The sequence below is a fragment of the Anarhichas minor genome, unplaced genomic scaffold (assembly GCF_050575085.1).
Source record: "Anarhichas minor isolate MPS153535 unplaced genomic scaffold, ASM5057508v1 ptg000071l, whole genome shotgun sequence".
NCBI classification, from domain to species: Eukaryota; Metazoa; Chordata; class Actinopteri; order Perciformes; family Anarhichadidae; genus Anarhichas; species Anarhichas minor.
This window is the reverse complement of record NW_027466517.1, coordinates 5,414,599-5,428,945: the sequence shown is the minus strand read 5'-3', so window position 1 is coordinate 5,428,945 and position 14,347 is coordinate 5,414,599. Positions and strand designations below refer to the sequence as shown.

The 14,347-nt window shown below is 44.8% G+C and overlaps 1 protein-coding gene across 1 annotated transcript; it reads left to right on the top strand.

The window, feature by feature from the left end:
• Positions 1-2,536: 2,536 nt before the first annotated feature.
• LOC142935062 (desmoglein-2.1-like) lies at positions 2,537-14,125 on the top strand. The gene is made up of 14 exons (XM_076079153.1): positions 2,537-2,692; positions 2,827-2,982; positions 3,152-3,293; positions 3,753-3,913; positions 6,426-6,560; positions 6,748-6,933; positions 7,671-7,752; positions 7,795-8,110; positions 8,225-8,367; positions 8,702-8,923; positions 9,430-9,672; positions 10,898-11,019; positions 11,199-11,501; positions 11,771-14,125. The coding sequence occupies exons 1-14, from the start codon at positions 2,537-2,539 to the stop codon at positions 13,136-13,138; spliced, it is 3,735 nt and encodes a 1,244-aa protein (XP_075935268.1). The 3' UTR covers positions 13,139-14,125.
• Positions 14,126-14,347: the final 222 nt, after the last annotated feature.

The following is a 14,347-nucleotide window of genomic DNA, read 5'->3' as shown; positions in this document are numbered from 1 at the left end:
TCGCTTCACGTCACTGTTGTAGCTGCCTTTTGTGCGCAGTCTGTCAGTTTGTGACTGTCCCCTTAAAAAAAAGCTTCTTAATGCCAAGGCTCTGTCACCAATAATGATGCCCTTGTGAAGGCTGGGCATTGACTCAGAGAAGTGGAGGGACAGGTTCATTCTCTTGCTGCATGGCAACAACAAGGACTGATGACAAAAGACGGCTCAACTCGTTGACTGGCCAAGCCGACTCTGGCGGCACACACACACACACACACACACGTCGTTGTTACACTCGTACTATTTCACCAAGCAGCAACAGGCAGCGGTGAGTACGCCCTGAACAACAAGTCAGGCCCAGCCTCTCTCTTCAAACCGGCAGGTCGAATTTCAGCCAGACTGAAGCCTGCAAGAGCAGCAGGAGGTGAATGCATCTCTGCCTTCTTTATTCACATGAACAGTGTGCTGAAGGTCTTCTCAGGACCGTCTGGGCGTGTTCAGACTGCTGACACCTCGCTGACTACCCGACGTTTATTTTGTTCTTGTTAGAGCGCGGCAATTTAGTTTTCATTCTTTTGAGCATATGGAGTTTGATGACGTGTTGCTGCACCAGCTTCAGACTGGGTAGGGCCCTTAGTCAACCAGAATAACTGGAAACACCTGTGTGAGCTCATGACATTTTATTCAAACTAAAGATAAAGGAGAGACAAACAGGTCAAACTATCAGATCAATAATCTATTGAAAATTGAAATTAGGCTTTTGAAGTTTCAGAGGATTTCAATCTGAACAAGATACTTAAAGATGATGGGAAGGCAAGAAAGGGGAGATTTATGTTAGAATTTCTTTTTTCGCAGTAACCATTACGGCTCCAAATGTGAGGAAGAAACGTTCTGCTCCACTTGCTAAAACTTTAGCATAATCCTTAACAGGTTGTTATGCTTTTTCCTGCAAATACATTGGACTTTTTCATATTTAATGAGCCCTCAGTAAGTTGAAAAGATGTTGCCTTCGTCGTTATTTCTTTATTAAAATTTTCGTAGGAGCATAAAAGTCTGTTCTCAAAATCAAATCATATTGTCATCAGCAGAACATATAAAAGATATTAACAAATGGATTCAAAATCACTGAGATGCGACACAGCCTGGCCTTTTGTTATTCAAGTCCCAGTGAAACGTATGGCGGACGTCTGTTTCTGTGCTGAGACGTATTTCACGGTGAAAATCAGTCCGATAGCCTGGACATGAGTCAGCATTTTTGCCCTCGTCTCGAAGTCACTGTTTTTTTATTTCTTGTGTTTTTGGTTGGATGCCTGAAGTTCTTTGGTTAACACAAGATCCTGATTCAATGTTTTGTTTTAGGATATGAAATACATCAGTAAATACCCCTTTGGTGAATTTAGAAGCTATTACGTGTCTTCAAAACGGTGGTTGCTAACAAGTGTCTAAACGTCCTCATGCCGAGTCGTCAGCCTTCAGCTGCTGGAGCAGATAAACCTCTGGTATCCAAACACACACCTCTTGATATTGCTCTGTTAGCTATGATCCATGAATTGGGTATCATATGACCAGTGTTGCTAGATAGTCTCATTTGATTGGATGATTTTTTTATAAACGCCTCTAAGTGCAGGATGAGTCATCAAACATTTGAAACCGTTTTACAGAAGAGAGAAAAGACGGGGATTTGATGTAAAAATACTTCCAATCTGATTTTTGGACAGATTTTTGGCATATAACAAGAGAAATATGAACAATTGACAGGATTGAAACTGTGAAAATGTGTTTTTCATTTTAAAATGTGATATTTCTCCCTCTAACTCATATTGCTACGCAACTATTTTAGTTCATGTCAGTGGTTCTCAACTGGTCTGGCTGCGGGACCCACCATCACCCCTTAATGACAAGCCACGACCCAAATCGAGGAACATTTTCAACTTCTCAAATGTATTTAATGTAAAGATGGAGTTTGAACCTGAGCTGAACATGTCCTCTGCAGTCGTAGTGTAGGAGCTCTCTTGTGCAGAGACATTATTCCTGTCAGTCCCCGTCCCACACATGTTTCACATAAACGAGTAAAACTGCTTTGTTTGTTATGTCTGTAGATTCGTTCATTTGTAATGCAAAATGACCTCTTGCCTAAATTCGAGCTGTGGTCTGTTGTTTGATGTCATCCGACATGTCTTCAATTCGCCTACTTATAGTGTCATTTGACAGAGTTAGTTTTCAGTTCATCCTCTGCTGATATTAGCATTACAAGGCATCAACGCCAAATATTGTTAAGGAGTGTGAATAAACGGCACTGCGCTGCATTGAAAAATCCCCTTCAAAATAAAAGCACAGGATTTTTTTTTTTCAGGCAAAGGCCCGCGACCCACTGAAAACGGGTCCCACTTGTGGGTCGCGACCCACCGGTTGAGAATCACTGAGTTAAAACTGTAAAGGTTCCACAAACTATTGTTCGCTCTGTAACAATTGTAACAACACTATTATCACTATGTGAAGCAGGACACTGGAACGTTTTCTTTAGGTTTATCACGTGATAAACATGTTTGGACCCAAGATGAATCTGTTTTCTACATCGACTGTGTTGCAGGCTGTTATCGCGGTGATTGCTAGCTCTGGAGACAATCTGGTAAGAAAAAGAAGAGAATGGATTCTCCCTCCAAAGCCGCTGGAGGAAAATGCAGACTACACTAAACTGAACTTCATTGCTAAGGTGAGTCACTGATTAATTTGACCCATTAACTTAAGAGCGGACTATCTTATCACAGACAAGACAAGCATGTATCTGTCTTTGAAGGTTTCTCCAGTGCAGTGAAATGATCAGGTCTTGTTCTCCTGTTTGTTTAGATTCGGTCAGATGTTGGATCTTTGGATGAGATTGAATACTTCCTAGAAGGCGTCGGTGCGAATCAGAAGCCCTTCAATGTGTTCGTGGTCGACCCTAACACTGGATTCATTCGTGTGACCCAAAAGCTCGACAGGGAGATGATCGACACGTACATTGTGAGTGATTCTGTTCCATTCTATTGTACTTTGTGACTTTGACGCTACTTTTTCCCACATTAGATTAGATTCCTACTACACATTAATGTCAATGTCTATTTATGTTCGCAAATGTACTGCTAAGACAGATGGTGGAGAAAGCGTTATTTAAGGAACATTTCTGTTTCAGCTGTCAGGTGTTGCTAAGTACAGAGATGGCAGACACGCAGAGCAAAAAATTGACATACGGATCAAGGTTGTGGATGTCAACGACAACACGCCAGTGTTTGGAGAAATTAAGCCCGGGAGTGTGAATGAGCGCAGTGCTGTCGGTGAGTGCTTCTGCTTTCATGTACAAACTCCATCCGGTTATGTGATGGCAAAGTCAAATCCCACAGATGCTGGGAGTGCATCTTTATGTAGCTCGATACCAAGCCTTCTAATTATTCCCAGAGGGAAGTCCTGATCAACACACCAAGCAAGACAATGTTTTTTATAGAATCATAAAAATGAATTGCTTGTAAAGATTCATACAGTGTGTAAACAGCTTTATAAACGGATTGAACTGGTATTACAAAGGTATGTGGCAGTTTGCAGCTCTGGTAAACAATTTGACATCACTTGGGTTTTCAAGATTAATGAGCTCGGTTTGGCTCCTTCTGACATGGTACATTAGCCAGGGTGGGATCTAATGCTTTCAGTTTGCTGTCATCAGAGCACACCAGACTGAAGATAGTAGAACGAACCTACATTAAGTTTAACGACTGTTTCATTTGATGCTGTTTTTACAGGGACTTCAGTGATGAAAATAACTGCAACCGATGCTGACGAACCAGGGAACCAGAACTCTCAAATCGCCTATACCATCATAGAACAGATCCCAGCTCATGACATGTTCTTCGTGTCCAAAGATGGGACCGTCAAGGTCAAAAACTCTGGCCTGGACAGAGAGGTACAGCATGAATTGCATCCACAGAGCCAGTGCCAGTTCCAGAGAACTAAATTCTGCTCCACCATGATCAATGTCAGCTAATCCAATCAACAATCACATTTGGTCAAGAAGGTGTCGACAAGTTGGGAAGGTGGAGTCCATCTCCTTTGCCAATTTACTTCATTCCATTCTCAGCCTCAAAACTTTTTATTATTATAAATATTATTGCTAATTCTACCAAAACAACACGGTGACCGATACATACAGCGGCTCTATTCCAAGCTCCCTCGGGTAAATTTGGTGATTAGAGGGTGTATGCATAGGCTCTGTGCAGACTAGTCCGTGAGGTACTACTTACTAAGTGGTAACGTAGCGATCTAATGTGCATGTGTGGAATCCGTCCTCCAAGTGGACGGTGTAAACAGAACGGCAACGTGTCGGTGGTGTGCGCAGCCGTCTCGTACGCAGCCTCCGTTATACTTTCTGCAAGGACGCTTGCACGGAAATGCGCTGACGTGGTACAGACAGACAGACAGACAGACAGACAGACAGGGAGACAGACAGACAGACAGACAGGGAGACACACAGACGTGGTACAGACAGACAGACAGACAGACAGACAGGGAGACAGACAGACGTGGTACAGACAGACAGACAGACAGACAGACAGACAGACAGACAGACAGACAGGGAGACAGACAGACAGACAGACAGGGAGACAGACAGACGTGGTACAGACAGACAGACAGACAGACAGGGAGACAGACAGACGTGGTACAGACAGACAGACAGGGAGACAGGGAGACAGACAGACGTGGTACAGACAGACAGACAGACAGACAGGGAGACAGACAGACGTGGTACAGACAGACAGACAGACAGACAGACAGACAGACAGACAGGGAGACAGACAGACGTGGTACAGACAGACAGACAGACAGACAGACAGACAGACGTGGTACAGACAGACAGACAGACAGACAGACAGACAGACAGACAGACGTGGTACAGACAGACAGACAGACAGACAGACAGACAGACAGACGTGGTACAGACAGACAGACAGACAGACAGACGTGGTACAGACAGACAGACAGACAGACAGACAGACAGACAGACGTGGTACGGACAGACAGACAGACAGACAGGGAGACAGACAGACGTGGTACAGACAGACAGACAGACAGGGAGACAGACAGACGTGGTACAGACAGACAGACAGACAGACAGACAGACAGACAGACAGACAGACAGGGAGACAGACAGACGTGGTACAGACAGACAGACAGACAGACAGACAGACAGACAGACAGACAGACGTGGTACAGACAGACAGACAGACAGACAGACGTGGTACAGACAGACAGACAGACAGACAGACAGACAGACGTGGTACAGACAGACAGACAGACAGACAGACGTGGTACAGACAGACAGACAGACAGACAGACAGACAGACAGACGTGGTACGGACAGACAGACAGACAGACAGACAGACAGACACTATATTCATCCCGCAAGGGGAAATTAGTTTGTTACAGCAGCAAAAAAATATACCTAAGCAATTAAAGTAACAGAGTAAAAAATTAAAATATAAAGTATAAACATGCACAGTATATACAATGAAAATAACAGCGTAAAAATATTAAAAATAAAGAAAATGCACAGTATATACAATGAAATAGTATATAACAGAACCACCACAACACAAAAGCCTTGTCTGATGGTGTGACATCACTTTGGCCGTGCGGCCACTTTCGCAGATGCATCAAGCATAAATGGAGCTTAAGGCTTAGCCCAGCCACCCTACGAAGGAAACTCATTTCACTTATGTTTGTGATCTCATTCTTTGGTCACTACCCAAAGCTCGTGACCACAGGTGAGAGTTAGAACGTAAGTGAACTTGTAAATTGAAAGCTTTGCTTTCCAGTGGTCTGGTACAACGTCTCGTGAACAAGACCCCGAGATATTGAACTCCTTCGCTTGGGGCAAGGAGTTCAACAACATTTAATTCAGTGATAATATCAATGGAAACCTCTGCAAAAAAGCACCATACCCGTCTGCACAGCTGTGGAAGTGTGCTTTCCTGTTTCCTGAGTTTGCGGCGAGCCGATGGTCATCAGCAGGTGCACTGTTCACTGCTCCTTTGTGTGTTTAGGACATCAGACAGTCCACGATTGGTAGTTATTTCATATTTTGATAACAGGCAACGAAACGCACCAAGCAAGAACAAACATCTCAGACATACCAGAGACACCCATCGCCGCCGTGCAGCTCAGAAGGGAACCGTTCTAGTTCACCTCTCATATACTTTGCTTCAGCTCAAGTTCACTTTGAAGTGTCTTTAAAGACACAATTGTCTTTGATGTCTTGTCGCCTGTAAGGTGCATGTTTTATATAGTACCTAACAGTACTTGATAGCATGATCATTTGTCATGCTATTGGATTATTCGGGGAATTTGACTGAAACATACAGCAAAGTCCTGAGTCCCTGCTCTAACTCTTCTAATTCTAGCCTGCTTTCTGATTTCAGACAACAGATCACTACACTCTGAAGGTAAAAGGTCAAGACTTAAATGGCGGCCCAGGGGGAAAAAGTGCAATCAGCACGTTTACCATTGATGTCCAAGATGTGAACGACAACCTTCCCACTCTGGAAAAACAGAAGGTAGTGTTCTGTCTCTCACTCTTCTATATCAACATGTTATAACGTGCACTATTGGTGCAAGAGGAAATGGTTTCCATGAGGGGTTTCAGAGTTGAATGGTTTCAATGTTTAGAAAATATGGAAATCAGATCACACATTAAAGTCAAAGAAATGCTAATCAACAAAAATGTCCTGTTACTTCCTGCAGTATGAGGGCAGCATTGAGGAGAACACACAGTGTGATGAGGTGATGAGGTTCAAAGCAGAAGACCTGGACCTGAAGGGCACAGACAACTGGAGAGCTGTGTTTGACATTGTCAAAGGCAACGAGGCGGGGTACTTCAGCATTACAACAGACCCAGTGACCAACGAGGGCATCCTGATGCTAGACAAGGTACTGCCGTTTTAATTTACAAGAATCGTATGTGTTAGTATCACCGTCTTTTGTGGGATTAATGTGGTAGCCCCGCCCCTAAAGCATCCCCTGCTTTATGGTCTGTTTGACTCTAAATGGACCATAATGTACTAAATGAACATCATGCTGTATTGAAGAAGACTTGAAACTAGAGATTGAGACCATAAACTCATGTTTACAATGTTTACTGAGGTAATAAATCAAGAGAGAAGTAGAGTCATTTTCTCATAGACTTCTATACAACCAGAGGAGTCGCCCCCTGGTGGACACTAGAGAGAATGCAACATCTCTGCATTGGCTTCACCTACCAGAAGCGGATGTTGCTGGTTTTAAGACCAACACATATGGAGAGACACACAAACAAGTAGCTTTTGGACTTTCATATAAACCTATCATCATATTGATCAGTATTTACTGATTTACATACAATGTTGGCACAAAAACACGATACAAAAATATCTCTTTAATACACAGACCCATTATTGCTGCAACTGTTTTGCGGAAATGCATTTAATAAGCTAATTAAAAAATAAACAATGGATTTGGTTTGATGTGAAGACCCAGCTCATCCATGGCACATGATCTTAACATTATGGATAGATGTAAAACATGTCTGCAATTCAGTCCTTATCTAACTCAATTTTCTGAGCTTGTATTGACAAATAAGCACAAACAGCAAAGCTGTCAATAATAACTCTGTGCTTGCTTTCTCACAGGCTGTGGATTATGAGGATGTGAAGGACCTTGACCTAGGAATAGCTGTGAGGAACGTGGCTTCATTTTATGATGGATCAAGTGGTGTAGGTATCGGAGGGGCAGCAGGTGGAGCAGCCGGAGCAGCCGGAGCAGCCGGAGCAACTGGATCTGGGGGAGGAGGTGGATCTGGGGGAGGAGGTGGATCTGGGGGAGGAGGTGGATCTGGGGGAGGAGGTGGATCTGGGGGAGGAGGTGGATCTGGGGGATCATCATGGGGGACCAATTTTAAAACCTATCCAGTCAAAATCAAAGTAAAGAACCAGCCCGAAGGGCCAAGTTTCGAACCCAAAGTGAAAGCCATTCCCATCTCAGAGGGAGGCAGCTCCTTCAACATGAATAATGTTATTGCCACCTACACGGCAATAGATGGAGACACTGGGAAAACGGCAGAGAATGTCAGGTCAGTTTGTGCACACACAAACATACACACAAAGCCTCTGCAGTTAACACTACAACGTCCGCTTATCTGTCGACACTCCATGATAATATCTGACACAGACTTTTTCTGATGTAGGTATGCCAAGGGCTCGGACCCTGACAACTGGCTAACCATCGACCCAAAGACAGCTGAGATCAAACTGAACAAGATGCCTGATAGAGAATCTCCATACCTGGTCAATGGGACATACATAGCTAAAGTGCTCAGCATCACAGACGGTAGGCTACACTCTACACCACCATGTTTCTGCTCCAGCTGTAATACTGGTTTTCTTAATGAAAAGTAGCTAGTTAAGGATGAGACCTCAAGCGTTTTGCTAATCTTACAGCCTTGCCAACAGTGGAGCTAAGTTTGCTCTGAGGATGGCTTTCAGGAGCATAGTGACAAAGTTCATGACAATAATATTATGAAATTTGTGCAGTTTTGACATTTTCATTCAAGAGTTTCCCCAGCTGCATGGAAGAAAGATCGGACATTGTCTGAAGAATGGAATTAGAAACAAAGGAAATGCTGAATGATCTGTTTTTATTTGTTGTTTTTTTACCAACACAGACATGCCTGCTAAAACAGCCACTGGCACAGTCGCCATCCAGGTGGAGGATTTTAATGACAACTGCCCCACCCTGACCAGCAACATCAAGACCATCTGTACCCCGGCTGATGCAGTCATTGTGATCGCTAGAGATGAGGATTTTTTCCCGAATGGGCCTCCGTTTGACTTTGCCATCATCCCAGAGGAAACTCAGGGCAAATGGCAGGTGGAGCATTTAAATGGTGAGGAGGAGACCGCCATCTATTGAAAAGTAATGTAAAGAGATATACAAACATACAAATAGATATAAAGTTAGAAATGTCTCTGTGAAATGAAGCCAACATGGAAGTATCAAAAACTGCACTTCCTCAAATGGCCACTTACTGTAAGTCTGGCTCCAAAGCGGGTCAATCCCCATAGACCCCCATGTTAAAATACATGTTTAGCCTGATACAAAAAAAGGTTTTGGTCTCTGCAACTAATATCCCCATTCCTGACAACTGTACTGGGGGAGGGTTCATTTTTAAATATATGTACAGATATGTATATGTAATATGTACAGAGTATTATTTATAATTTAGCGACTAAGGTGCCTGGTATGCATCTTAGACCAGTGGTCTACCAAAATATCTAGAAACTTGTTTTTAAATTACAGTTGAGACTTGAGTCTTTAATCCAGCATACTGTAAACCTTGGAGTAAAGCACGTTGACTTACTACACTTTGCATGTTTGTCCTGTTTCTTGCAGAAACTGGAGCTATCCTGAGGGCCCTGGGGCCCATATGGCCTGGCTCCTATGAGGTGACCTTTATGGTGAAGGACCAGCAGGGAAAGGCCTGTCCAGAGCCACAGAAGGCGACGGTCCAAGTTTGTACCTGTGAGGACGGGGTGATGTGTGGAAAACGAGGCGCCAACGGTCAGCCCAGCAGGGGAGCGGAGTTAGGACCCGCAGGCATCGGACTGCTTTTCCTGGGCCTGCTGCTGCTACTACGTAAGTGTGATGTGATGCTCATTCTGGTGAAGGGTTGTGTGATCAAACACCGTCGCTGTGCTCAGGACAATCCCAAGACAGCTGAAGTTGAGATGAAAATGGAGTTCAGGCCAAAGATATGTGTTGGAGTATCCACATATATGTATGAGACGTTTTTGTAAAGGCCCTTGAGTAGAGAATGAGTCATCAAACATTTGAAACCATTCTACATAAGAAAAAAAACAGGGGTTTTAATGTTAAAATACTCAGATACATATTGTTTTTTTACATAAATTTAGCAAACGATCAATTAACACAAGCACACAGGATTAAAACTGTGAAAATATATTTTACTGGGTCTTTAATTTTTTATACTATATTGATCCCTTTAAGGGGGAAATTTGTCTCTGCATTTGACCCATCCCTGTATATAGGGAGCAGTGGGCTGCTAATGACAGGCGCCCGGGGTTCAGTGTATTGCTCAGGGACACTACGACACGTGACACGTCCCAGTCGAGGATCGAACCATTGACCTTCTGGTTACCAGACAACCCTAGACAACCCTCTTAACCCAGTGAGCCACTCGCCCTTTAGAGTCAAGATGATCACATTTCAGATCACATTCCCTGTCATATTGTGCACCTATTTAACAATATAATATAAATATAAATGTCTTCCTGTAAAAAACAATATGACGCGTTCTTACATAAACTGGTAGCAACCAATTTCAACCAACAATGTCATAACATCCATCAATCAATCAATCTGCAACTTTTAGCTAAGGGGAGGTGTGTGGAGCCACAATCCTCTGTAGCTCCATATCACGCTACATTCTAAGCCAGCCCACTTTTTAGCGGTCCAATCAAATGCGAAGGATTTGATTTTAATCCCTCAGAAACTAAAGAAGCTCTACCTTCCATTTAAGTGAGAGCTCTTTACTTCTAGATGTGATTGTGGGTCTGTCCAGCAGGTGGCAGTAGCCAAATATGACAACACACTCTCAAGATGCCAGACAAGTTAAGAAAAAAATTGAATTACAACATGAGACTAACACCAGAATGGTTATAGAAACACCCGATGTTGGTAAAGAACTAACTGGTTTCCTGTCATGAGAGAAAACACCATATTGTGTCAGGTTAACTGAAACTGTACTTTCTGTTTTGGAGGAGCGCAGAGCACTGCAGTCCCTGCTGCTCTTTAAGAGTCCTTAAATTACTCTAAAACCTTGTTGTTGTTGTTTTCACAGTCGGCCTTCTGTTGCTGCTCTTCTGCAACTGTGGGGGTGGGTCAGGGAGCTTCGCTGAGATACCTTTCGGTGCCAAATCACACCTCATTAACTACCACACTGAGGGCCAGGGGGAGAACACGGTAGGTTTACCTTTTACACACACCACCTTCACTGTTGAGGACAGGAATATTGGCATACATACTGGCCGCTTGCTATTGAGATGATGTCTGCTTGAAAGCTGCATAAAGTGATTTTTGATTCAAGTCAGCAAAATAACTGCTGACCCTGTTCTAACATTTTAATCATTGGTCTTTCATAGGCGGTGCCACTCCTGAACATGCCAACACAAATAGATGGTGGAAGTAAGGCCAACATGGATAGGGGCATGGATACGGCCATTAGTAGCTCAGTGATAGGTTGGGGCACCCTGAAACCCGTAAACTCCATGAATGTGATGAACGGGGCCAACCAATATGATGTCTACGGAAGAAGTGGCTTCACAGAACGAACATTGGATATGAACCAGTTCTCTGAGAGTGGGGGCAGAGATTCCAGAGTAGGTGGAGGAATGTATGACGGCATGGCTCTGCCAGACCACTTCCTGGGACAGTACTACTCTCAGGTGAGCAATCATTTCCATATATCTACTCTTACTTTCTGTAGTCCATAGTAGTAACAAATAACTGCAAATGTCTTTGCCATAACAAAAAAACGTCACACTGTGACTACTCGCCCTGTCCGTTAAAGCAAAGGCTAAGTTTGGCCTGTACCTTTAAGAACCTATTCCTAAGAGGGTATTTGATTTTGAGTGATGCTACATTCACAGTTTCACAAAAAAAGGGCTGCTCAATCAACAAAAAATGTGATGATTTCCTTTTTCTGTTTCAACAGAAGGTTGCCAGTGGAAACGAGAACCTTGGAGTGAAGGACGGTCTTCTGGTCTATGACTACGAGGGCCAGGGCTCCTCTGCTGGCTCAGTGGGCTGCTGCAGCCTCCTGGAGTCTGACAACGACCTGCACTTCCTCGATGACCTCGGGACCAAGTTCAAGACCCTGGCTGAAGTGTGCGGAGGCAAGAAGATCCCAACCGAAGTCAAACAAGTGTTCACTCTTCCGCCCAGTGCTTCCATCAACACTCAGACCTCAGTATCAAGTTTGATGTCCACCCAACAGCAGGCCCTTCCACCAAAGCAGCCCACCGTCACCCAGACTGTGGTCAGTGATTCATCTGAGCGTTCTCAGGTGATCAAGGAAAGCACGGCCACAGTGAAAGAAGGGATGACCACAGTGAGGAATGGGGGCACTATGGTGAATCAAGGCCAGATGCTGCTGCTGCAGCCGCAGCAGCAGCAGCCCATCTACTACACCACCAGCCCTATGATGCAGCCGACACACTTCGTAGTCCAGCCACAGGTTCAGAACACCGTCCTGCTGGCGCAAGCACCAGCCACCAACCTGCAGGGCATGGTACTGGTTAACGGCACCCAGACTGGACCTGCCCAAGGCATGGTTGTTCAGGGGCAGACTGTGATGTCCAGCGGACAAGCCCAGGGCTCCCACATGGTGCTGGTGGACAGGAGTGGAATCCAGGGGGGCGGTGCCAACCTGATCCACACTGGGAACCTCTCTGGCTCCCAGACCATGATCATGGTGGAGGGCAAAGTCCCTGCAGGGTCAATGAGCTACGTGCAGGGGGGTACTCTGCAGCCAGGAGGGGTTTCGGGATCCCAGAGGGTCCTGGTGGTCGGAGGGTCAACAAGCAGCGGAGGGCCTCTAGTCCAGGAGGCAGGAGGTCTGTCCCAGATGAGTGGCGTCTCTGCAGGGTCAATGAGCTACGTGCAGGGGGGTACTCTGCAGCCAGGAGGGCTTTCGGGATCCCAGAGGGTCCTGGTGGTCAGAGGGTCAACAAGCAGCGGAGGGCCTCTAGTCCAGGAGGCAGGAGGTCTGTCCCAGATGAGTGGCGTCTCTGCAGGGTCAATGGGCTACGTGCAGGGGGGTACTCTGCAGCCAGGAGGGCTTTCGGGATCCCAGAGGGTCCTGGTGGGCGGAGGGTCAACAAGCAGTGGAGGGCCTCTGGTCCAGGAGGCAGGAGGTCTGTCCCAGAAGAGTGGCGTCTCTGGCTCTCAAAGATTCCTCTCCAGCAAGGGAAGCACATCCGCTGGGTCTCAGAGCACCGTGGTGGGCTCCTCTACCACCACAGTAAATTCATCCCCCACCTTCCGCAAGGTGGTGGTGAAGAAGACCAGAGAAAGACACTGAATGAGAGACTGTCAGGACCTTTGCATGCTGATGAGTGTTCCATTGGCTTGGTGCTGGTGGTGATGGGATGCTTGTGGGACACAACTAATGCAAGACAGCTAATGGAGAGAGGGCAGGTTCCCCATATACCCTCCCTTAAATTTGACAGCACAATTCTCAAAAAAGGTTTGTCAATCCCAAATGAGCAGACACACTGCAGCACAGCTATCTTCAGACACCCCCACTCCCACCCGTTAAAAAAAAAAAAGCATTACATTCTCTTACTTTGTTATTCTTCTTTACCGGCAGCTCCATAGCTCACTCTGTCGGTCAGTCGGTCCGCAAAAATTTCCCCACCAGATTTGGTCCTTGGAGGCTGAAATCTGTCATGGAGGTCAAGTGTGTGGGCATGGAGGTGCGTTTGTGTTAATGCCAATCGGCAAACAAAAGGTGTCAGTGAGAGTGGTCTGTAGCAAAAAGGCACGTATCTTCTGAACAGATTCACGTTCCATGGCCAAACTCAAGAATCGTTTGTCCTATACGGCTGTGGGAGGCATCAATGATCTCAGAAGAGCTACTCTTTCATCGGTGTGGGTAGGCCCTGCCCCCCTGTACATAAGCCACGCCCTCTTCCATAACTCACAAACCATTTCTGTAAGATGCTTGTTTTGGATGTGTGGATGCATGCACGTATTGCGGATTCACTTTTTTGTCACTTCTGCCTTGTGTTCCTGCACCTCTCTCTGCAGTGACACAGAATCAGGTTTCCTCAGGTTTCGTGTAATGTCTCTTGCTCAATTATCTCTTGTATCATATGCTGTTATGTTGTTATTTCACCAATAAAAATAAGAAGTTATAAGAACCTACTGGTTTAAAATTAGCATACCTCATTGAGAGAAGCTCAAAATGAAGATATGCTGTCGTTTGTTCTGCCTTTATACTCAAGTGTTTCATGTTTCTGGAGTAGAATTTAGGTTGAAAGAGAATCTGGTTAAAAATGACAGCTTAACATAATGTACCACACAAAATAAGAATAACTTCGCAAAAGGTCAAACTGAACATATGCTGTAGTTTTCAAGTTTTTAATAAAACCATCTTGTCCTTCATATTCATCCTTTAAAAACAAAAATGTTTCCCAGGTAGAAATGAGTTCCTTATCTTCAGGCACTGCTCAAAATATGCATATCTCAGTGAGAGAAAGGTACTGCTAAGGTGCCTAAAAAATACGGT

Coding starts and splice junctions, on each gene's coding strand:
- LOC142935062 (XM_076079153.1), top strand. CDS start 2,537: ATGAATCTGTTTTCTACATCGACTGTGTTGCAGGCTGTTATCGCGGTG. Junction 8,368..8,701: donor AGTGCTCAGCATCACAGACG/GTAGGCTACACT, acceptor TTACCAACACAG/ACATGCCTGCTAAAACAGCC. Junction 11,502..11,770: donor TGGGACAGTACTACTCTCAG/GTGAGCAATCAT, acceptor CTGTTTCAACAG/AAGGTTGCCAGTGGAAACGA.